At 48.7% G+C, this 24,650-nt stretch overlaps 1 protein-coding gene and 1 pseudogene across 1 annotated transcript; both read right to left on the reverse strand.

The window, feature by feature from the left end:
* Window positions 1–14,212: 14,212 nt before the first annotated feature.
* On the reverse strand, window positions 14,213–15,353 carry LOC128779919 (EKC/KEOPS complex subunit LAGE3-like). The gene is made up of 3 exons (XM_053916932.1): window positions 15,121–15,353; window positions 14,622–14,750; window positions 14,213–14,357 (listed from the first exon to the last, which is right to left on the reverse strand). Exons 1-3 carry the CDS (start codon window positions 15,351–15,353, stop codon window positions 14,213–14,215), a joined length of 507 nt encoding a protein of 168 aa, XP_053772907.1.
* A 1,145-nt stretch (window positions 15,354–16,498) lies between these two features.
* Window positions 16,499–16,643, reverse strand: LOC128780039 (small nucleolar RNA SNORA48; annotated as a pseudogene).
* Window positions 16,644–24,650: the final 8,007 nt, after the last annotated feature.

The raw sequence follows: 24,650 nt of genomic DNA on the forward strand, positions 1-24,650 counted from the left end.
ATAAAATATGAATGAATTCTATGAGAACTATCTGAGTCCATAGGAAAGAGCAACATGAGGACAGTGGGTATCCCAGAGGGGTACAGAGGGAGAGGGGAACAGTCTATTCAAAGGAATAATCAGTGAGAACTTCCCAAACCTATGTGAGGAGCTGGACATTCAAATACAAGAAGCTAACAGAATGCCTACACATCTCAACACAGAACGACCTCCTCCAAGACACATTGCATTAAAACTGTCGAAAGTTAATGACCAGAAAAGAATTCTCAAGGCAGCCAGTGAGAAAAGACAGCAACCTACCAGGGAAACACCTCCCAAGGTTATCGTCTGAATTTTTGGTGGAAATCCTACAAGGCTGGAAAGAATGGAATGATATATTCCAAATATTGAAAGAGAGAAACCAGCAAAGTTACCCTTGAGATATGGAAACAAAATAAAAGCATTCTCAGACACACAAAAGCTGTGGGAATGTATTGTACCAGCCCTGCACTGAAGGAAATGTTGAAAGGAGCTCTTACACCTACAACAAACAGACAAAATATACAAAACTGTGAGTAAGATGGCAGTCGGAAGCAGGAAATCACAACTTTTATCGCAGAACAGGGTATCAAACACTAAATTATAACAGAGTGGTTAGAGGGGAAAGGATGTGAAAATTAATTATAACTACTGCACATGGTAATGAATGCACAACGTAAAAAGGGATTGTTTGTGATAACGGAAGCATAAAAGAGGTGGGGGAAGGGCTCAGCTGGTATAGGCAAAAGGAGAGAAGATGCAAGGAGAAGAAAGAGGACTGTCGTGTCCACGAGACACTTTACACGGATGTAGTGGCAGCCACAAAGCAAAAGTCCAGAGCTGAGACACGACACAGGCACGCAAGAGGAGATGGAGAAAAGAAACCCGCAGAGAACCGCTACACTAAAACAACACACAGAGACATGAGGGAAAAGAAACGATGGTCACACAGAGCAACCGGAAAACAAAAGAGAAAATGGCTCTAGTAAGTCCTCGTGTATCCCCAATCACCCTTCTGAGTGGCTCAGTCCCTCCCTCACGTCTCCGGAAGAGGGAGCCTTCTATTGAGGCTGGTGGGGACAGATGGTCACAGAGGTCCAGCTTGAGCAATGAGCACAGTTACCTTTAATCCTTTCTGGAGGCCTTTCCCAGGCCTAGGGTAGTTTCCTCACACACGTGTGTTGATCGACATTCTCCTCAATAATCCAGGGGGACCCTCTGCACATCGCCAGGGTCCTGTCTGCCTGGCGCTCTTGATCCACAGTACAATGGGCTTCAGTCAGCTCCCCCTCCGTCACCCGCAAAGCTCAGAACCAGTCTACTTTCATGGCCTGACAGATGGACGGCTGTTGCTGCTGGGTTGCCGTGAAACAAGTCAGATCACTTCCCTCTTCTGCTTAAGACAATCGGCAGAGGGGACTCTTACTCGGACACAAATCCAAAGACCTAAAACTCCCCATGTGCTCTGGCCTGCTTTCCTCTCTGGTTTTATCCACTCCCACTCTTTCACTTGCTCATTCTGATTCAGCCACACGATCCTCCTCTCGCTTTTGGAAATACCTGGCCCTTTCGGTGCCTCAGAGCCTTTGCACTGACTCTGGCCTGTCTGGAACTCTCTTCCCCTGGGTTTCTACCTGACTCACTTCCCGACTTCCTTCAAGTCCTCAAATGCCACCCCCCACCCCCTGCAGGGAGGATTTCCGGGCCACACTATTTAAAACTGCAACCCGCCTGTCCCGCCATGTTACGTGTTACCCCTGCAATATGCCCAACTCCTGGAGTGGGGCCTGCAGGGCACAGAATAGTCCCGAAGACACACTGTCCTTAACCAGCCATGATCTCTCACCCTGCTCTTGTCTACTCTCTTTCATGGGCCTGGAATGCTCCTGGCCAGCCCTGGATCTCCATCACCCTTCTCCGTCACCCTTCTCTCACAGATGGGGAATAAGTGGCGGGTAGGCGCACATTGATTGAGACACAACTGGGACAGTAGGAGTTGTCAGATATGAAGGAGTTTGGGTGCAGGGAAGCCACGGGAGGGTTCTGAAGAGAGAGGAAAAAGGGCCACCTTATATCTAGAGAGGATCCTAGTGCCTCCCATGTTCAGAAAGGGCTGAGGGCAGACAAGGCAGAAACAGGGAGCTTGGCATCCGGGTGAGAGACAAGGGTGGCTTGGACCCTGGCCTTTGCTGTACGCCAGCAGCTGGCAGGCGCATTTTGAAACAGACAGAGAATGGCGTGTGTGAACAGTGAATGAGCGATCTGACTGAGGGAGGGCAGATTGCTCTCCATCCAAGTGGTCGATGAGACTGCACAGGTACTGGGAGTGTGTTTGTAGGACAGCAGCCCCTTCCTGGGGCACCGTGGGAGGGAGAGTATGGGTGAGGTGGGGGCTGCAAGAACAGGACTCTGGGCATGGGCAGGGGGAACCTGGGAAGGAGGCCAAGGAAGGCTTCTGGGCAGCCGCTTTAAGTAGCACCGGGACTGCCGGCCACTGTTTCCCCAGAGACTGGGGGCTGAGCAATACCGATTCCCTGGCAGAGGAGCAGGGCGGGGTTGGCACTGAGGACTAAAGACCTTGTGAATGCCAGAGGCTGCTGAACTAGCCTGAGTCGCTCTGGCACGTTTGTGGGCTTTGGAGCGTGTCCTGGGGTACCAGGGCTGCAAGTGGGAGAGGTCTTGTGCTTGGTGCAAAGCCAGCTGAGCTGGGTCTTCCAGCTGACCTCGGTGGAGGGGCCCCGGCCAGGGTATGCCAAGGCAGAGCCTCCAGGTCTGGATCCAGCAATGAGGCCCTGGCAGCTGCTGTGCAAAAAGCACGGGGTGGAACGGAGGGAGGCCAGGGCAGAGCCTGCCACGACCCTGGCAGGAGCTGTGCCAGGGCATCTGGGGAAGGGACACCTGGTGAAGTCCCTGGGACCTACGGGCTGGTGTTCCCCTGCGCCAGGTCCGAGCTCGAGCAGCGTCTGAGGCACTGAGACAGGACTAGTCAGGCTCTGAGCAACTGACTCCTGTGTCCAAGCTCACGGGCCTCGATATGCCAAGCCCAGGTGACACAAGAGGATGTGTGGTTGGGTGGACTGGGCACTGGGCACTCAGTGCATGGGTGCCAAGGGGGACACCCCCGGGGGCGCAGGGGCTGGCTCTGGCAAGCCTATCATCTTCTTTTAGGGTTCTCGTGTCTGTTTGAGCCTATCAGACACTACTGTGGGGGGACACAGACTGTACACCAGATCTCGGGCCTCAGGGGACCACCAGCTCAGCTCACTTTCACCCCCGTGGACCTTCCCCCGCTCCCCTCTTTGGAGGGAACAGGCCAGGCAGTGCCTGTCTCACCCTCCACTGCGGCCGCTCCCGCTGCCTCTCTCCTTCGTAGGAGGTGCTGTAGTCTGACGGCCTCCCACCCCTGTTTGTGCTTTTAAAGCTTCTGTACTCCAACACACAGGAGGCAGGGCGTGGGCAGTGGGCTGTGTAGTAATCCACAAAAATGCATTTCATAGCTATTTTAACCAGTCCCCTACCCATAGGCCTTTGCGCCATTCTCACTGTTCGGTATGAATAGCAGTGCGGAAATGAATGTCCCAGTCATTGGGATCTAACTTTGTGTTCTGTCCACGTTTTTAGTCAGGTGTCCCAACACAATTTACCGAATATCTCCCCACTCTGTTGAAATGTCATCTTCGCCAAATTGTAAATCCCCGTCTGTGCTTATTCTTGCACATTTCTTCTTCCAGCCCATCCAGGTGGGGAGATGCCAGGATGTCCTCTCTGAGAGACTGCTGGGAATGCTGGGCAGGGAAGTCACGGAATGGGGTAGGGGTGGGGAGAGAGAGAGTGAGATGGAAGCAGAAAAAAGCTGGTTTCTTCGAAGTGTTGGGAGAAAGGCTTACAGAACTCTCAGCTGCCTGGCAGGTTGCAGGCATCTAAGGTTCTCCCAGTCTTCCAAATAATCTCAGGCGTCCCCCTGACAACTGGGAGGAAATCGGTGCTCTTGTGTCCACGACAGAGGCGTGGAGAGTTCGGAATCCATTGCAAGTATATCACTTTCAGAATAGTTTTCTGAGTTGCGTTTCCTGGGCATCTCAACACTTTGGCTGCGTGCCCTATGAGACACCGTCCACAAGGTCGGGGAGGGTCCAGAAGGTTCCCTCTGGGGCTGCCCACCATCAGAAGGGACTGCGTACCCACGGGTCAGCTTTTCAAATGGTTTCACGGAAGCCACTACCGAAGTCCCAGACTTGCCTTCAGTGAACACTCTGTCCCAGCTGCCCACTGGTCCCAGCTGGCTTCTCTGCTTCCCTCTCCTGCAATGTGAAGGGGACTCTCTCGCTTTTCCTCAACTTGACCCAATAAGCAATTGCTAATCACCGAAACCACCTCCCATTTCCTGAGTGTGTTGCTCGATGAAGAGTGTCATCAAAGAAGTGGTGGCATTCTCACCTTCTGCTTGTGTAAGCAGCAGTTGTTGGGCAGAACTCAGGAGGTTCCTGTGACTTCTAAGGGGAAAACAATCTGCAGTGGAGGGTCTTGTCACTAGGTGGCAGTATATGCATGGGTTGGGACTTCAGGGCACACTGGGTGGACCTGTGAGCCAAGGAGAGAGAGATGGGCGCCCCTTCCAACTCCTGCAGGGACCATGATATGTCAAACCCCTGCCCAGGCTGTAGACTCACCAGCTGACTTCACAAAGAACATTCCTGGTTCAAGTGCAGAGACTGGATTTACATCCGAATCTCGACATGTGCATATGGCAATGATCACAACAGTGTGGCTGAGCGTCTTTTGCAAGTGATGGACCTAACGTTAGACCACCCCACGTGCTCTGCTACACGATGTCCTTTGCAGTCTCCTGTTGAGAGGCGGGGGTCTGTGTCCCCGACCCTTGAATCTCAGCTGCCTTATGACTGCTTGCACCAATGCCGCGCAGTGGAAGTGACGCTGTGTGACTTCCAAGGCTGAGAAGTGGAAGGTGGTACAGCTGCTGGATTGTCCCCTGCACTAGGTGCCCTGGACCCTGAGCTGCCTGTGAGAAGATGGGCCCCCCTGAGCCTTCCATGCTGTGAAGAAGCCAAGCTGCCTGGGGGGCTGTGTGGACGTGCTCTGGTCCACTGGGCCCAGCTTTCCAGTCATGCCACACCAGCAGGTGAGTCAGGCGAGGGAGTGAGGATTCTGGCTCACACCTGCTTGCGTCGTCCCAGAAGAGGCTCCAGACATAGCAGAGCAGGGACAACACATCTCCGCTGCCCCTGTCCCAATTCCTGACCCACAGAAACTGTGAGCTCTGTGCACAGCCTGTGGCAGTTTTCAGCCGCTTACCTTCGGGGTAATTTCTTACGCAGCCACAGTAACGGGAACAAAGACCGATGGCTACAGCAGCACCACAACAGGATATGGATGCTAACCTTTACACAAGCCTGCCTTTGCATGGGTCCTTACTCCAAGCACTTTAATGACATTCACTTGAATTACTTCTTGGGAAAACCCCTGCCAGGTAGTATTCTCACCATCGCCAGTCCCCAGACCCCGAAGCCTAGTTCCAGAGCTGGCAGAGTATGGGCCAAAGGTCACCTAGCTCTCAAGGCGAGGGCCTTCGACTGAATGAATCCTTGGGTCTGGCTACAGAGCCCATGCTGAGCCCCTGTACTGTGTGGCAGGCTGCTTCTGACGCTTCTTCCACACCCTAACCTGCGCTGGGTGGACAGTGAGGTCATGCGCCAAGGGGTAAATGCAGAGGATGCATTCGGATATCAGTTTTTTAGTTAGGAAATTTGCTGAGGGACCTTAGAGAGACAAACAAAAAGCTTCATCCCCAAAACTGAAAGAATGAGTGTCACCTCTCTGATGCAAAGAGAAGGCTGGGACAGACAGGATTTTATTATCTTAGAGTCCAGGACACCCTTCAGACAGACATTCCAGGGCAACCACCCAGACCCGAGATTCTGATCAAGTGGCAGTGTGTCTCAGGGCAGCCATGGAAGAGATTAGCAGAAAGAGTAAAGTGATTTCAATGAAAACAGCAGTTTTTATTTCGAACACTCTCCACGACGTCCAAGCTTTTATTCTGAGCAGGTGATGCTCCATTGCACCAAGTAAATTGCTCCCAACGGTAACCTCTTGCTGTCCTGCATGCCTCACTCCACAGGAATGGGGAAGAAAGAGAGACAGAGAGCAGACCCAGTCTGGAGTGCCCTGGAGAAAACCAGAATTTGTTCAGGACAGGAGAGGCTGAGCCAGGATGAGTAGAGAAGGCAGCTACACGGTACAGCCCCGGAGGCCCCCCGCCAACCCCCCCGGAACCTATCAGTCATCCCTGAGTCCCTCCCTGATGCCGTTCAAAGGCTCCTTACTGACCAAGACTCCTCACGTCTATACGTACACACTCTAATACTCATTGGTTCTTCATTTTAAAACGGACAAGTACCCTGAGGGAAAAATTCTGTGGTACAAAAGCGTAAAAGGCACAAATTGTAATTCACAGACATGGCCTCTTTCCAGTCCTTTCCTGAGGTGGGTAGAATTTCCAGAAGTGCACACACATTCCAGTCCCTGTCGTGTACAACCTGTACAATCTCCTCGCCTCGAGGGCAGAAGGCAGCGGTGAATACGATGGTACTAGCCACCTGTGCCAGGTGTGCTGACTGCTGTGTCCACCCTGCTGCCGATTGGGATATTGAGGGACGTTAGGTCGGCAATTTAAAATGCCACAGCGCTCTCCTACCTCCAATCACCGCCTTCATTTTTCAACAAGCTATTCCTGGTGGTGCATTATCTACTAGATTCCAGAGTTCTGTAAATGTTGATTCTGTCAGTTTTTGCCAGCCCCTTAGTTCCTAGAGTGGAGGAATGGGGCCCTGCAGCTCCTCATTTTCCCTTTGTTGGAATGTTGCCTGGAACATCCACGCATTATACAGGGTGCGGCAAAAGTAGGTTTACACTTGTTACAGCTGGAAACATAGAGTTTATTCGTGTATTACTCTTCATTAATTATTGTATTACTTTCCATACACACAACTGTAAACCTACGTTTGCCCCATCCTGGAATCCACAAATATCCAAACTTTCAGAAATAAACAAAGTGTAATAGAACCGTAATGGAAGAGGCAGGACTGGAAGCACAGAGGATAGTGCTGGAAAAGATCCGAATTATCTTCTATTCATTAATAATTACTCTCTGAAAAGTAAGAATCAAGAACGGAAAAAATGAAAAAGAGCCAAGCAAGAGAGGACCAGAGATGGAGAGGAAAGGGGTGAAGGAGGAAGGAAGGAAGGAAGGAAGAAGGAAGGAAGGAAGGAAGGAAGGAAGGAAGGAAGGAAGGAGGGAGGGAGGGAGGGAGGGAGGGAGGGAGGGAGGGAGGGAGGGAGGGAGGGAGGGAAGGAGGGAAGGAAGGAAGGAAGGAAGGAAGGAAGGAAGGAAGGAAGGAAGGAAGGAAGGAAAGAAGAAAGGAAGAGAGGGAGGGAGGAAGTGACAGAGGGAGGGAGGAAGTGACAGGGAGGGAGAGGGACCCTCCTGCCGCTGCTGTCAGGGGACATTCTTCATGAGCATCATCATGAGCCCCTCCACCATTACCCCAGGGACAGCATCTCTCTCCCCCCAGCTCACCACGTCACAGTTCTCCACGTTCTACATTGGCTGGCCCTGTTCACACGTGGAGTAACGGGGACTAGAGTTACGCTGCCGCTTACTTGAAAGGACCCCCCAAAACCAGACAAAATGTATGAAAGACAGGCTGTAAAGGTAACGGGTATCAAGCGATGACAGACAGGGATCTCTGGGAGATGAGAAACGAGAGGTCTGCCGTGCGTTTGCCGCAGCCGAGTGTCCGCACAGGGAGTCTCCTGGCAGAGCCCCGTGGACAGCCCGAGTGTAGCAGATGGAACTGAAATTCTCAGCACCTGAAATTCTTAGCGAGGTGGAGGACGGCAGGGAAGAGAGTGGCAGAGGACCAGAACGCCACCGAACCGCACAGGGTCCCCTGGAGTGTTCCGCAGACCACGGATAAGCACAAGCGTGTGAGGAAACTACACGAGGCCGGGGGGAGACCTAGCTGAAGGGATGAAAGGTGAGGATGCCCGGCGCTCAGGCAGGACAGGGGCTGGTGGCTGTCCCCACCTGCCAGGATGGTAACACCCACAATTTGGGAGGCATCCATTGGGCAGGGCACTCCGAAGGGTTTTGTGTCAGTAGTGGTGGTGACGGGGGCAGAAATGACTCCCATTCTGAAAGGGCCCACGCAGCAAACCTTCAGAGCCAGACTCTAAAGGGTCCAACTCTTTCCAAACAGCATCCAGACATGATGGCAAAAAATATGTCTAGGACTAGGAAGACATCCAGCGCCCAAGTGGAAATCATAATATCTAGCATCCAATCTAAAATTACCAGGCATGCAGAGAAGCAGGAAAACACAACCCGATAACGAGAAAACAATCAACCAATAAAAGTGATCCACGTTGAGCCCTGGCTGGTGTGGATCAGTGGATTGAGCCCCAGTTTGGGAACCAAAGGATCACTGGTTCCATTCCCAATCAGGGCACATGCCTGAGTTGCGGGCCAGGTCCCCAGTAGGCGGTGAGCGAGAGGCAACACACGCTGGTACTGCTCTCCCTCTCTCCCTCCCTTCCTCTCTGTCTAAATATAAATAAATAAAATCTTTAAATAAAGTCATCCACATTGAAAACAAAGTAAAACTGCCTTTATTGTAAGAAAACACGATCATCTTTGAGATAATCCGATGGTGTGTGTAAAGGGCTGGTATAAAAAGTGAGTTCAGCAAGAGCTGCGCTATACTATACAGTGAACTCACTCCTTCCGATGAAAGGCTGAAACCAATTGTCCCAGCACTTTTCTTCCCTGCCAGAGACAAGGCTAGTCAGCCCACAAAGCTCTGATTTTATCATATCTGGGCTGTTTGCCCTTCTCACGCAAGCTAGAGTTTTAAAAAACTTTTGTGAAGGAGACCCAACAGAGACAAGGATTTGGGAAACCAGCACTCTGGTTGGAGGGTCCATTTTCTGTAGTGCAATTCTGCAGTGAAGGTTGAGAGCTTTATGAATAATCATATTCAACTCAGTAAGTCTACGTCTTAGAAGATATCTTTTAAAAATTTTTAACACCCGCCGGCGAAGATGGAGGCATAGGTAGACACACTGGGCCTTCTTGGACAACCAAAAGAAGGACAACAACCAGTTAAAAAAATAAATAAATAAACAGAACTGACAGAATATCAAACTGTATGGAAGTCCAACAACCAAAGACTTGAGGAAGAAACATTCATCCAGAGCGGTAGGAGGGGCGGAGATGGGCAGCCGGGCGGAGAGGAGTCCTGGCAAGGGAGCAGCTGGAGGACTGGGGTGGGCAAGATGGCGGCTGTCGGTCTCGGGGAGGCACTGCTGGCGGAGTGGGCAGTCTCATATTCGAGTGCAGATAAACCGGGAGGAATAACTGGGGAGGGAGACAGACCAGGCATCCAAGGGCTCCAGTGCAGTGAAATAAAGCCTCCACGCCTCTGACTGAAAACACCTGTGGGGGTTGAGGCGGCAGAGGCAGAAACTCCCAGCCTCTCAGGAGAGTTCACTGCAGAGACCCACGGGGTCCTTGAATGTACACAAACCCACCCACCTGGGAATCAGCACCAGAAGGGCCCAATTTGCTTGTGGCTAGCAGAGGTAGTGACTGAAAACCGACAAGGATGGGAGCAAGCGGCATTGTTCCTTCTCGGACCCCTCCCCCACATATACCATCACAACACAGCACCGTGGGTTACCCGGCCCTGGTGAACACCCAAGGATCCGCCCCTTAGATGTAACAGGCCCGCCAAGACAAAAAGGAGGCCCAAATGAAAGAACAGATGAAAGCTCCAGAAAAAATACAACTAAGTGATGAAGAGATAGCCAACCTATCAGATGCACAGTTCAAAACACTGGTAATCAAGATGCTCACAGAATTGGTTGAATATGGTCGCAAATTAGAGAAAAAAATGAAGGCTATGCTAAGTAAAATAAAGGAAAATGTACAGGGAACCAACAGTGACGGGAAGGAAGCTGGGACTCAAACCAACAGTGTAGACCAGAAGGAAGAAAGACACATTCAACCAGAACAGAATGAAGAAACAAGAATTCAAAAAAATGAGGAGAGGTAGGAACCTCCAGGACTTCTTTAAAAGTTCCAACATCCGAATCATAGGGGTACCAGATGGAGAGGAAGAGCAAGAAATTGAAAACTTATTTGAACAAATAACGAAGGAGAACATGCCCAATCTGGTAAAGGAAATAGACTTCCAGGAAGTCCAGGAAGCTCAGAGTCCCAAAGAAGTTGGACCCAAGGGGGAACACACCAAGGCACATCATGATTACATTACCAAGATTAAAGATGAGAGAATCTTAAAAGCAGCAAGAGAAAAGGAGATGGTTACCTACAGAGGAGTTCCCATGAAACTGTCCGCTGAATTCTCAAAAGAAACCTTGCAGGCAAGAAGGGGCTGGGAAGAAGTATTCAAAGTCATGAAAGGCAAGGACCTACATCCAAGATTGCTCTATCCAGCAAAGCTTTCATTTAGAATGGAAGGGCAGATAAAGTGCTTCCCAGATAGAGTCAAGTTAAAGGAGTTCATCATCATTAAGCCCTTATTATATGAAATGTTAAAGGAACTTATCTAAGAAAAAGAAGATCAAAAATATGAACAGTAAAATGACAACAAACTCAGTTATTAACAACTGAACATAAACAAAAACAAAAACAAAAGCAAACTAAGCAAACAACTAGAACAGGAACTGAATGACAGAAATGGAGATCATATGGAGGGTTATGGTGGGGAGGGGGATAGGGGAGAGAGGGGGAAAAGGTACAGAGAATAAGAAGCATAAATGGTAGGTAGAAAAAAGACAGGGGTAGATTAAGAATAGTACAGGAAATGTAGAAGCCAAAGAACTTATATGTATGACCCATGGACGTGGACTAAAGGGGGGTAATGCGGATGGGAGGGGGTGTGCAGGGTGGAGGAAAATAAAGGGGGGGGAAATTGGACAACTGTAATACCATAATCAATAAAATATATTTAATTTAAAAAGAATTAAAATTGTTTTTAAAAATGTTTATTGATTTTACAGAGAGAGGAAGGAAGGGGGGAAGGGAGAAAAACGTCAAGGTGACAGAGAAGCATCGGTTGGTTGCCTCCCATACGCACCCCAACCAGGAATCGAACCCAAAACCTAGGTATGTGCCCTGACCAGGAACGAAACCTGCAAACTTTTGGTATATGGGACAACAGCCCAACCAACTGGCCACAGCAGCCAGGGCCTCTGGGAGTCTATTTTAAGAATGTAATCATTCACACAAACATTTATATATGAGAATTCCATTGAATCCTGTAATAGGACAAAAATTGAAAATAATTTAAATGGTCAATAATTATGTTATAAAGTATCTGTTATGCCTCCGTTCAATAATGCTTTTGGAGCCATGGCTGGTGTGACTCCGTGGGTTGAGCGCCAGGCTTGTGTGAATCGAAGAGTCCCTGTTCGATTCCCAGTCAGGGCATGTGCGTGGGTTGTGGGCCAGATGCCGGGTGGCGGGCGTGTGAGAGGCAACAGATTGATGATTCTCTCCCTCCCCTCCCCTCCCCTCTGTCTAGAAATGAATAAATGAAATCTTTAAAAAAGATAATGCATTTGAAGAAATTTTAGAAAAAAGGAAAAAGGTTCATGTTACACGAAAAGTTATAGTAAAAATGTTAAACTTGCAGAATTTTATTATACATTATGTTATTGTTATACATTGACTAAATAAATACAGCTATAAAACTAAGGAATGATTCCAAAGTGTTCACAGTAGTTAATCCTGAACGACAAGACCCATCTGCCACTTCCTAAATTGTCTTCAGTTACCTTGTAGTACATGAGTATGATTCCCAGACCTCCCCTCCCAGCCTGAGACAAAGCCAAGCCTGTTAAGAGGTGCTGCAGTTGAAAAGAAAAGGGAAGCTCAGGCCTTGACAAACACTGAGGCACTAAACAAAACGAGTGGACCACAAGTGCCCCACAAGCGCAGGCAAAGGATTAGGCCCCACAGTAAAGTGGCGCCTACTGCAGGAACCCTGCTGTGGGAAGGGCCCACTGCCTAGAACCGGATACAAGGTTGGGCCTCAGCCCCTTTTCCCAGCCCAGGTTTAGTGGGAAAGAGGGGGCCCAAAGTGCTGCATGGTTCGAATCACCAGGGAAAGCTGGTCAAGAAAGTTGATGATGGAAATTCGGAGGGCTTCAACATACGAATTTGAGCTGTAGAGGGGACACAAACATTCAGTCCAAGACACCAGTGAACCAATGCATATGGCCACCCTGGTTACCAGGTAAACTTAAGATGAAGTACGTGTGAGACCTGCTGGTGTCAAGTCCTCTTGTTTGAGGACTGGTTATGGACACCTTGAGAACGCGTATGTAATGAGTTACAGCTGCTTGGCTGTGCAAAGGGGTTACATTGCTTTCTGTCTTGGGAATCTCTTAGCAGACTGCCTGTGATGTACATCACGTTCTGGTGCAATGGCTACTCAACAATAAAACTGTTTTTCTTCTACTTTTATGGAGACGTTTTCTAGGTGGGCAGAAGACTGTGTTCTATTTTTTCATTTCTTAGCTACTAAAAGTACCTGAAAAGAACCATCTTCGTAGGTGAGGAGTGAGGCCAGGGGAGAATGGAAAGAGGTATCAGAAGTGTACATCCATTTCAAAGAGAGTCAAATAAGGTTTCAAGATGAAAAAGGATCTGGGAGTACAGGGAGCCACTGGAAAGCCAGGACTGGGTTTCTTACCAACCTTCTTTCCTCTTCTACTCTTCCAGCATTTGTCCATTCCTGCATCTTTCATTAGCCACGTGGATGTTCCCTGGAGCCATCGGGAGGACAAGCACTATCCCAGCCTCCCCGTGCCTCCAGGTGGCAGTGCTGAGGTTGGTATGATACCACGGACTAAGACAGTGGCTGCTCGAATCAAACAGACCTAGATTCAAATCAGGCCCCTGCCACTTCCTAGCTCGGTGACCTTGAGAAAGTTGCTTAGCTTCTCTGAGCCACAATTCTGCACCAGCAACAGGTATGTTAGTACTTAGCTCACTGCTCTGTTGTGAGACTGATATATCATAATGTAGGCAAAGTCCATATCAGAATGCCTGCACACAGATGATTCTCTTTTTAATTAAATTTCCCCAAGACTACACTGTGCTGTCCCCTCCCCCTCCCCCAAACTCTTAAGTAGTTGTCAGCACTTTTCTCCTCTGATCTGAAACAAGGACAGTAAAGCAAGAAATTCATATTCTAGTCTTTCTGGTTTCTTTGCTCTGCTCATACAAACGGAGTTTTTTAGTTTTTTTTATTTTTAATTTAATTTGTTGTTGTTGTTGTTGTTATTATTATTATTAATATTATTGCAGCAGGAAACAACTCCAGCAGTGGCCTGAACGTGGGGAAACCAGCATCCTTGTGGGTTGGGCACATTTTCTGCAGAGCAATTTTGTTTTATACATCTCCCTCTTGGAATCTACCTTAAGAAAACAACCAATCATGCGGAGACTTCTATACAAGGATGCCGGCCCAACATCATGTATGCTAGGGAAAAATGAGAACGATTTAAGTGTTGAACAATGACATTATAGTGCATCTTCTATGCATCCAGTCAGTAAGATGTCTTTGAAGAATTTTTAGACAGAGGTAAGGCCCAGATATTGGATGACAACAGTTCAGGGGGGAAAAAGCAACTAATGTTAACCTTGTAAGCCTTACTTGTTTGCATGACTATTACACATTTAACACAGACATACAACTCTAAAACTAAAACAGTATTCCAAAGTGCTGACAGTCGTTAATGCTGAATGACAAGAGGCAAGTAATTTTCATTTTCTTTCATTTCCTAAGTTGTCTTCAATTGCCTGGACTACTTGAATATTTGAACCCCAGAACCTCTCCCCTCCAACCCAGGGACAAAGGCAAGAAAATCTGGATGCTGAAAAGAAACTCAGACACAAAACAGTAGCTCAGTTTTATTATCTGCCGGAGGGAACATTTTAGGCATCAATCCAAACAAGAGGGTGAGAGCGCCCAAGGGCCAGTACTGGCAAACAATTAGCCACACTCCCCCAATAAAGTCGCAACTACCCCAGAAATCCTGGCCTTAGGGAAGGCTGCAGCGCCTAGGGCGAGACAAGCTTGTGGCTTCAATCTGCTCTTTTGACGAGAAAGTTAGAGTCAGCAAAAACCGGGGGCACAAGGTGCTGCATGATATGCCTCACTATGAGGAGCCGGATGAGCAAGGAGACAGTGGAAATTTGCAGGAGCTCAGAGTCTTCGGCAGTTAATCGGCTAAGAGTGAGGGGAAAAGAAAATGACTTCAGAGGTGCTAACTCCTGGCTTTCCTCACGCCAACCCCTCCCCCCCTCCCGGTGTCAATTAGACCTACTCCATTAGGAAGGTCCTCAGGCTGGGACAGACCCGGTGCCCCCCTCCCCCGCCCTCCTTAGTTAGACCAACCCTTTGGTGTCTCCACGTCTCCAGTGGAGCGACCCACAAGCAGAGATTGGCCCCATCTCCTGCTGCTACTCTGACCCAGGCCCTTCAAGAACTTACATAAAGAGGTCACTGCCAGTCACCGAAAGCTCCCAAAGAACCATCCCATGGTAGAGTTCAGCCCCTGGCATCAGGAACCTGAGGGCCACCTCGGCATCCACGTCCGACAGGAAGGGCACTGTGAGGGTGCTGGTGGAGTTAAGGTAAAGGCACCATCTACAGGGGCTTTCTGACTCAGGCCCCCTTACCTGTGAGAGGCCGGTCTTCTGCCAGGTTGCCCCTCACCCTCAGGACACCCAAGAAGCTCCAGGATGACCCTTAAGGGAATTCTGCACCACAGTCCTCTACAGGCCACCCCGCCAAGTCTCCAGGCCACCGCAGTTGCTCCCCCCAGCGACCCTGGGTCCCCACAATCCCATTCCATCCCACCAGAAGTCCACCCCGCCTCCACGAGGCCCCGAATCCTCTCCTACCCATCCCCTTGCATCCCCCCACCTCCTGCCCACCCCTCTCCCTTTACTTCCATGGCGGGAGGGAGGGGGCTTCTGGAAAAGGATACAACTCCAGCACCTCGCTTCCCAGGTCTCCATCGGAGTCAGAGGCCTCTCCAGCCGGCCCTAGGTCCAGTGATGCTCTGCCCACCCGGGGAGCTTCCCCGGCTGCAGCGCTGTCCGAGTCTCCTGTGCTGTCGCAGTCTCCAGGGCCCATGGGGTCCCCTGGGTCACTGGGTGATCCAGCACCTCCCACCCCGCTGTCACAGCCTTCGTCGTCGTCGCGGCCAGGAGCCCGCATGACCTTGCGCTGCCCACCACAAACCGAAATACACACGTTCCTCTCACCGCTGAGCACCAGACCCTCCCACAAAACCCCGCCCACACTCCTCACCCGAGTTGGCGCTTGCGCACACAGAACTTGGGGGAAGTCTCCTGGCAGGGGATTGGTTCCCGCCAAGCCACACTTACTACACAGTCTGCCCTGACGGGGTGGCTGGGGAGACCCCGTTTCGAAGGAGGCCCACGGTGCCCTCACGAAGCCCCGCCCCTCTGTGCCTGAGGCCCCACAGGCCACGCCCATCCTGGAAGCAAGAGATTGCTGTGAGAGTGCCTGGGGTGCTGAGTTGCAGAGCAAGTCCAGAGGAAGGGGAGAAGAGAGATGGGGTGAATGTGGCAGGGGAAACAGGGTCAAGGCGTGGCCAATGTACCCTCGCAGGGCCACCATGGGTAGGACTTGGAGAGGCGGCCTGAAGGAGAATGGTCCGTGTCCCAGTGGGCCCTCTGTGGGTCTATCAGTAAACAGTGAGTGGCGGGTGGCAGGCTGGGGGAAAATGGCTCTTATTAAAAAGTCTCTGCCAGCCTCAAACTTTTGGGGTTCTGAGAATAATTAGTGTTTCTGAAAAACATACCAAATGAGCTCCTGCCCCACAAGCAGCCAGTTCCCTCCGGCCAACCGAGAAACTCACTTCCCCTGAGCATGGGCTCTGAAAGTTCCCAAGTGCCCAAGGAGTCACTCCCAAGAGGTTAACTAGAACTTTCCACCCCCACGGCCTTGACAGCGGCTCCCAATCACATTGCTGCAGGCGGGCAATGACGGCTACCACCTCACCCCGACAACACCCTCCCAACCTCCCCCACGTAAAACCAAAGATGGTGCAAAAACATCAGGGGAAGCATATGACTTCCAAGAAAAGGGTTCTCCCCTAAATTGGGAGGTCAGTAGTGGGGAGTGTCTTCATGGCTGGGCCTCATCCCATCCTGCAGGCCCTGCCTTCATGGCCTCATGTAAGCCCCATTACCTCCCAAAGGCCCCATTTCCAAATACCATTTGCCTGGGGTCAGGGCTTCCATACATTCCAATTATGCGGCAGAGAGGACTCCAACGTTCAGTGTGTGGCAGGGTGTGCCTCACTGACTCCATCTATGTTTACAGGAATACTTTTGTTATGTGCCCCAGGCATGAACCAGCTCTGGCCACCAACACAGGCAACGAGCCAGGACGAACTAAGGACTGCTCAACTGCTTTGCCCCTGACTGAAATAAGAGCAACACCACCAGTCAGGTGTGTCCTCGCCCATTGCCAGGGGTACATGGATATTTTTAACAGGGAGCCACAGACAGACGTGAACAAACATAGAAACAACATCTGTACTGACTGACAATCCATGCTAGCTGTTGTGATAGGTATGACAGAGGAAGACCCAAAGTCTCACAGGTATTCCCAGCTGAGGCACAGGACAGAGACAGTAAACTAAGATTTTGTGATGAAAAATTCTGTAAAGCAACTCAAACCCAAATGCTCTCATTAAGCTGCAGGGATCCAAGGAGCTACGGAGGCCAGGGCCTGTGGTGACCGTCATTCTATTCTCTCTCAACTTCTCCTGGGAGTGCCCCCTTCCCCTCCTGTGCTCCCTGCCTGGAGGACAGTGCTTCTCCAGCTGGCCTCACCCGTGATGCTGACTGCTCGGGCTCCTGTGCCAGGCCCCACCCCTCACACCTCAGGCCCAGGAGGTGACACAGGCCATGTCTAGGCTCCTCTCTGCTACTTCTGGACCACCCTTCTACCTGCTGCTCTGGTTACTGCCCTTACCCGGCTCTGCTCTGTGCCTCAGAGGCTGCCCCCCGTGGATGGCACCACTCAGGAAGCTCCCTTGTTCAGGCTGCCATTTGGGCTCACCCAGTGGAGGCCACTGGGAAGAGACCAGAGAGTGGGAGGAGTGAGAACCAAGGGCATTTGTAGCCCCTCCCCTAACACACATCCTCTGAGGCTCCCTGCACTTCTGGGAGTGGCTGCAACCCTCAGCTCTCACCAGGATGCAGTAGCCCTGACCCCAAGCCCTGCACCTACATTTAGGCCCAGGCTTGCTACAGAGAAGATGGCTTCCCTTGGGGCCTGACCACCCCTTGGTAGGTGTGGCATGCTGGCAAATGTTTGACAGCTTGTTCCCTGTGGTGTGGGCAGGGTGGCGGGATTGGAAAGCATGCATATACCTGTGCATACAGGTTTACTGTAATTCTAACTCTGTTATAATTCTGACTCATAAAGAATGTGTAGTACACAATTTACAAATAATAATAAAATGGAAAGTTCTCTTCCTTGTAAATTTCAGAGACTTCATGGATTCTCACAGATTGCTTTAGTTGACTTTTGCCAAACTCTTGACTCAAATGTTGCTTGAGATCTTCAATCACGTTAATCAATGAGTGAGGCAGAAAGGGAACAACACAGACACACTCCCATCAGTCACATGAGCAACTTCTTTTCTGAGTCAAATCATAGTGTTGAAATATGGCAGAAGCATTTCCTCAAATGCTTATGCTACTCACAATGGAACAGCCACGGACGACACACAATTTTAGGTACACCTCATCTTATTCTTAACATTTCCTCCATCATTGACCTTAAGCTAAGCCATTGACAAAACTATAAGCCAAGGCCTGATACGTAGCATTTGCCAATTCCTGTGGTGTCAATATTCTAACCCTGGCCAATTTCAAGCCACCAGGGGATATCATGGGATGGAGTGTTGGGGAGAGACTGGCTCACCTTTATGAAGTTTTCCATCATACAGTTGCAATAGACAAAGTTAACAGTGAGAGCATGGGTGACAGTTACACGTAGCAAAGTAACCAGAAAATGAAGGGTTTTTACCTTTTACAGGTGTAATTCATTTAATCGTAAGTTCATAGAATTGAAATTTGAAATATGCAAATAAATGACTTCTTCAGATCACTGCACGCACCCTGCCTCTCACCACACTCACACACACGGCTGATACTCACTTGGAAATGCGTGCCTCCGTCACTTGCCGAAAGAACAGGCAGGAGCTGGCTTTCACCTCATTTTGCCTTCCGATTCACAAGCAAGTGCAATCAGCCCGCCAAACCTGAACTGCATCCACAATGCTAGTTCCAAAAGGAGCCAGGGAAGTGCAGGTTCTCATTCTCTAGCGTGCGCAGCAGAAGAAGGCTCACTAGATGAAGGTTGGTGAGGAGCCAAGCCACAGAATTCACCACCGTCCCCCCTTCAGCTACTGCACATCTATACGTATGCTTTTAATGTGCAGTAACAGCTAACACTACGTTCCAGACACTGTTTCAAGCGCTTTGCGTGTATTAATCTATTGCAGAAGTTTTCAGGAAGTAGTGGCAATGGCAATCTCATCTCTGCCATGATCCTCCAAACAAATAAAAACGCACCCACCGTCAGCAACACCAGTGACCCAAAGTCCAAACTCTCTCAGGGTGATGTTCTCTCCATCTCTTGTTATTGGATGGAAAGTTCCATAAATGTCGTTAAGTCCATCCAGTCCAATAAGTCATTTGAGGCCCATATTTCCCCGTTAGTTCCTGCCTGGATGATGTACCCATTGCTGTAAGTATGGTATCAAAGTCCCCTACAATTAGTGTATTATTGCCGATTTCTCCCTTTAGGTCTGTTGAAAATTGTTTTGTATATTTTGGTGCTCCTAGGTTAGGTCCATTTATATTAAGTTTTATGTCTTCTTGATGGATTGTCTCCTTTTTCATTATAAAATGTCCATTTTTATCTCTTGTTACCTTTTTGGCTTGAAATGTATTTTGTCTGATATGAGAACAGCTAACCCCAATCTCCTCTGCATGCCATTTGCTTTGGGCGTCCTCTTGCACCCCTTCACACCCCACACCCCTGTGAGTGTCTGTGGGACTGGGACGGGTCTCCTGAAGGCAGCATCTAGCTGTGTATTGCTTTTAAATCCATCCTGCTACTCTGTGCCTTTTGATTGTGAGTTCAGTCCATTTCTGGGGACCAGTCATACAGGACTACTGACTACAGCCATTTCATCTTTTCATTCCGATTGCTCTGTATCTCCACTGTTTCTTGTTTTTAAGATTAAGTAGTTTTTAAAATTTTATTTATTTATGAGAGAGAGGGCAAGGGAGGGAGAAAGAGCGGGAGAAAAACATCAACGTGTGGTTCCCTCTCATGCGTCCCCCACTGGGGACCTGGCCACAACCCAGGCCTGTGCCCTGGTGGGAATCGAACTGGAAACCCCTTGGTTCACAGACCCGTGCTCAGTCCACTGAGCCACACCAGCCAGGGCTCTCCATTGTTTCTCTTCCCTCATGTTTCTGTCTGCTATCTCAGTTTACGGGTTTTCTATGGGTTTTTTCTCCATTTCCTTTTTTGTTACTGTTTTGTAGCTCAGCTCTGGACTTTTGTTTAGTGGTAACCACTAGGTGTGTATAAAATGCCTCATAGGTACAATAGTCCTGTTTTTTTTTGTCTTTGCTCCTCATCTTCATTGACCTATACAAGTTCAATCCGTTCCTCCTCCTCTTTTATGCTTCTGTTATCACACATGGTCCCGTTTTGTGTTGTGCAGCATTGCCAAATTGCACTGTTCACTATTTTTAATGCTTTCCCCCCTTTTACTCTTGTTATAATGAAGCCTTTAATACCCTTTTCTGAGACTGAGTTGCGATTTCCTCCTCCCATCTGTCATCTTACTCACAGTTTTATTTACTTTTATCTTTTTGTTTTAGATAGAGGAGTTCCTTTCAACATTATTTATAATGCAGTGCTGGTATAATAAATTCCCTCAGTTTGTCTGGGAGAGCCTGTATGAATGAGCTTTTCATATCTAAAGGATAAGTTTGCGAGATATATCATTCTAGTCACCCTCAAGACTTGTGGGCAGAAGGGTGAAGTGGGCCCAGAAACACCCCTCCAGGTAATGCTGGCTCCCAGCCCTACCATCACCTCTAGGACCTGCCTGCCTCCCGCTGTAACTTTCAGGTTGACTCGACACCCTCCCAGACAGCAGAAGTACAGTAGCACCGAGCAGGGCAGCGGACACAGGCTTACATGCCACTTGAGGGTCCCTGGCACCTCTGGAACCCCCAGCCTCCCGTTGTGCCCTCCACCCCGAGAGGGAAGACTCTGCAGTCAGGGAGTGGGGAGCCCACGCGGGTTGTGCCAGCAGAGGGCAGAGCAACTGGGAGCTGTCCCAGGGCTGGTCCTTCTGCTCCTGCAGCCCTCCTGCCAAGAAGGCTCCTCCTGTGCCCCTGGGACTGGCTGGGAGGAGCCAGCCCAAGTCTGAGGCCTGGACACGAGGCAGTGTGTGTGGCTGCATTGTGGGAGCCCCAGGGCAGAAGTGGTGGGGCTGGCAGCTACCACCCGATCCCCAGGCTGGCAGGCACCTGGATTAACAGGGCCGAGAGTGACAACTGGTGGTGAAGGAACAAAGCCCATCCATCCTGGCTCCCCAAGGCACTGGACTAGGGGTGCCGGAGGGCCTATGGGGCCCAGGACTGACTCCTGCTGGGAGTGACTCCGGGCTGGGCCCTGCTGAGCCCACACAGACTCAGGCCATGTGTGGATCCCAGAGAGGATGATGGGCCTGGACTGTCCTTGAGGCACTGACACCCCCCAGCACTCGATGAAAAGGGACAGGCAGTTAGCAAGCTGGTCCCAAGGGGAGGCTGGCCAGGCTGCACCGGCACAGGCTTTGAGGCTCACCTGAAAGCTTGGGGCTGGGCAGGCTTGGTCGGAATCAGTCCTGTGAGCAGGGGCTTCGAATGATGGGGTTGCTGGGAAATGGCGGCAGGGAGCATTTGAGCAGGCTCTCGGGGGAGTTCCAGTGATGTCACATGCCAAGGGGAGCAACTGCCTGCGGACGTGGGGTGGGGGAGCCTCTGTCCAGCTCTGGGAAACCGAAAGTCAGAGGTCAAGGATGAGGAACGGTGCAGGCTGAAGACCCAGGCGCAGGCGGTGCGGCTGCAGGCGTTGATGGCCAGGGCAGTCCGGGTGTCCCTGGCTTCTCAGCTGAGTCTGGTTAAAGGTTTGTCAATCTTATCTTTTCAAAGAACCAGCATCAGACGTGAAAGAGAAATAACAACTGACACCAAGGAAAGACAAAGGATTGCAAGAAACTTTTATAAACAATATATGCCAACAAACTGGACAACCTGGATGAAATGGATAAATTCCTAGAAACATACAACATTCTGAAATAAATCAGCAAGAATCAGAGAATCTGAATAGACAGATGACACCTAGTGAAACTGAAGCAGTCATCAGAAAACTCCCAACAAAACAAAAGCCTAGCGCCAGATGGCTTCACAGGTGAATTTTAGCCAACATTCCAAGAGAAGTAACATCTCTGCTTCTCAAACCATCTCATAAAATTCAAGAGGAGGGAAAGCTCCCAAACTCATTTTACGAGGCCAGCAGGATCCTAACTCCAAACCACATAAAGACACTACAAAGAAAGAAAATTATAGGCCAATATCCCTGATAAACATAGATGCTAAAATCCTCAACAAAATATTAGCAAATTGAATACAGCAAGGCATCAAAAAGATCATACACCGCAGTCCAGTGCTATTTGTTCCAGGAATGCAAGGTTGGTGGAACATTCGCAAATCAATAAATGTGATTCACACATAAACCAAAATGAAGGGTTAAAACCTCAGGATCATATCAATAGATGCAGAAAAAGCATTTGAGAGAATCCAGCGCCCATTTCTGATAAGAACTCTCAGCAAAGTGGATTTAGAGGGATGATCCCTAAACATAATAAAGGTCATACATGACACACCCACTGCCATATCGTACTCGACGGGCAAAAAATGCAAGCGTTCCCCTGAGATTGGGAAAAAGACGAGGATGCCCGCTTTCACCTCTTTTATTCGACCTAGTACTGGAAGTCCTAGACCCCGTGATCAGACAAGAAGACGAAGTAAAAGGTATCCAAATTGGAAAGGAAGGTGTAAAACTGTCACTATTTACAGATGACATGATACTGTACATAGGAAACCCCAAAGATGCCACCAAAAATCTACTAGAACTGATAAATGAACTCAACAAACTAGCAGGATACAAAATTAATATCCAGAAATTAGTTGCATTTTTTATGCCAGTAACAAGCTAATAGGAAGGGAATTAAGAAAACAATCCCATTCAGAGTTGCTACAAAAAGAATAAAATACCTAGGAATAAACCTGACCAAGAATGTGAAAGACCTGTACTTGGAAAATTATAACACACTGAAGAAAGAAATAGCAGAAGATACAAATAAGTGGAAACACATACCATGTTCACAGATAGGAAGAATTAACATCATTAAAACGTCCATACTACCCAAAGCCATCTATAGATTCAATGTTATTCCTACCGAGATTCCAACGACGTATTTCACATAACTAGAACAAATATTTCAAACGTTTATATGGAACCAGAAAAGGCCCCGCATTGCAACAGTGATCCTAGGAAAGAAAAACAAAATTGGAGGAATCCCACTACGTAATATCAAAGTTTACTACAAGGCCATAATCATCAAAACAGCATGGTACTGGCATAAAAACAGACACATAGATCAATGGAAAAGAATAGAGAGCCCAGATAAAGCCACTCCTTTATAGTCAATTAACATTTGACAGAGGAAGCAGGCACAAACAATGGGCTGAAGATCGTTTACTACACAAAGCATGTTGGGAAATTTGGGCAGACACATGCAGAAAAATGAAACTAGACCACCTTCTCACACCACACACAAGAATAAATTCAAAATGGATCGAAGAATTAAGTGTTAGTCCTGAAACCATAAAAATTGTAGAAGAAGACACTGGCAGCAAAATCTCGGACATTGCTTGTAGCAACAGTTTATCGGATATATCTCCCCAGGCAAGGGAAACAAAACAGAAAATAAAGAAATGTCACTACATCGAACTAAAAAAGTTTTGCACAGCAAAAGAAATCATCACCAATATAAAAAGACAACCGACAGATTGGGAGAACATAGTCACTGATACATCTGATAAGGGGTCAATATCTGAAATTTATAAAGAACTTACAAACTCAACATCAAAAAAACCCAACCCAATGAAAAAATGGGCAAAGAACCTGAATCGACCCTTCTCCAAAAAGGACCAACAGATGGACATTAGGCATAGGGAAAGATACTCAATGTCACTAATCATCAGAGAAATGCTAATTGAAACCACAATGAGACACTACCTCACACCTGTCAGAATGGCTACCATCAATAAATCATCAAACAGCAAGTGCTGGTGAGGATGTGGAAAAAGGGGGAACTCTTTTGCACTATTGGTGGGGATGCAAAGTGGTGTAGCCACTGTGGAAAGCAGTATGGAGATACCTCAAAAAAATAAAAATGGATCTGCCTTTTTACCCAGTGATCCCACTTCTGGGAATATACCCGAAGGAACCCAAAACACTAATTCAAAAGAACATAAGCTCCGCTGTGTCCATTGCAGTGTTATTTACAATTGCCAACACGTGGAAGCAGCCCCAGTGCCTATTAGCAGATGAGTGGATGAAACCTCTATGGGACATTTACACAATGGAATACTACTTGGCCATAAAAAATAAGACAACTGTACTATTTGCGACAGCATGGATAGACAGGGAGAACATTATGCTAAGTGCAATAAGCCAGGCCCAGAAAGAGAAATACCATATGATTTCAATACTATAAAATTCAATGTGGAATTTAATGAACAAAGTAAAATAAGAAGGAAAATGGGGACAGACTCATAGATGGAGAGCTGGATGACGGCTAGTGGGGTGGGGGAAGGTGAGGGGTGGAGGGATAGCACAAAGAGGAAAAAGTACTCACGGACATGGACAACAGTTCGGAGATTGCTGTGGGTGGCCATATAAGGGGACTAAGTGGTAATGGAGAAATAGACATAAAAGATTATATCAAGCCCTGGCTGCTGTGGCTCAGTGGATTGAGTAGTGTGTGAAATAAAGGGTCGCTGGTTCGATTCCCAGTCAGGGCACATGCCTGGGCTGGGGGCCAGGTCCCCAGTGGGGGGAGTGGGAGTGGCAACCACACATTGATGTTTCTCTCCCTCCGTCCCTTCCTCCCTCCGTTCACCTCTCTAAAAATAAACAAAATCTTAAAAAAATAAAGATTATATTGAAAAATAAAAGGAGGAAAAGAAACTTTAAAGACATCAAGGAATATAAGGAATAAAGGAATATAGACATGTAAGGAATACTTTTTCTGCATAAGGTTTTTACCGAAATCATGCATGTCAGTTATTTATTCAGCATATATATATTTTGGTGATAACATGTCTTTTA

The sequence above is a fragment of the Desmodus rotundus genome, chromosome X (genome assembly GCF_022682495.2).
Source record: "Desmodus rotundus isolate HL8 chromosome X, HLdesRot8A.1, whole genome shotgun sequence".
Taxonomy (NCBI): Eukaryota; Metazoa; Chordata; class Mammalia; order Chiroptera; family Phyllostomidae; genus Desmodus; species Desmodus rotundus.

Excerpts from the sequence above, each read along its gene's own strand:
- LOC128779919 (XM_053916932.1), bottom strand. The coding sequence starts at position 15,353 with ATGCGGGCTCCTGGCCGCGACGACGACGAAGGCTGTGACAGCGGGGTG. Across the intron at positions 14,751-15,120 it reads GGAAGCGAGGTGCTGGAGTT|CACCCTCACAGTGCCCTTCC; the intron begins GTATCCTTTTCC and ends TAACTCCACCAG. Across the intron at positions 14,358-14,621 it reads ACTGGCAGTGACCTCTTTAT|CCGATTAACTGCCGAAGACT; the intron begins GTAAGTTCTTGA and ends CCTCACTCTTAG.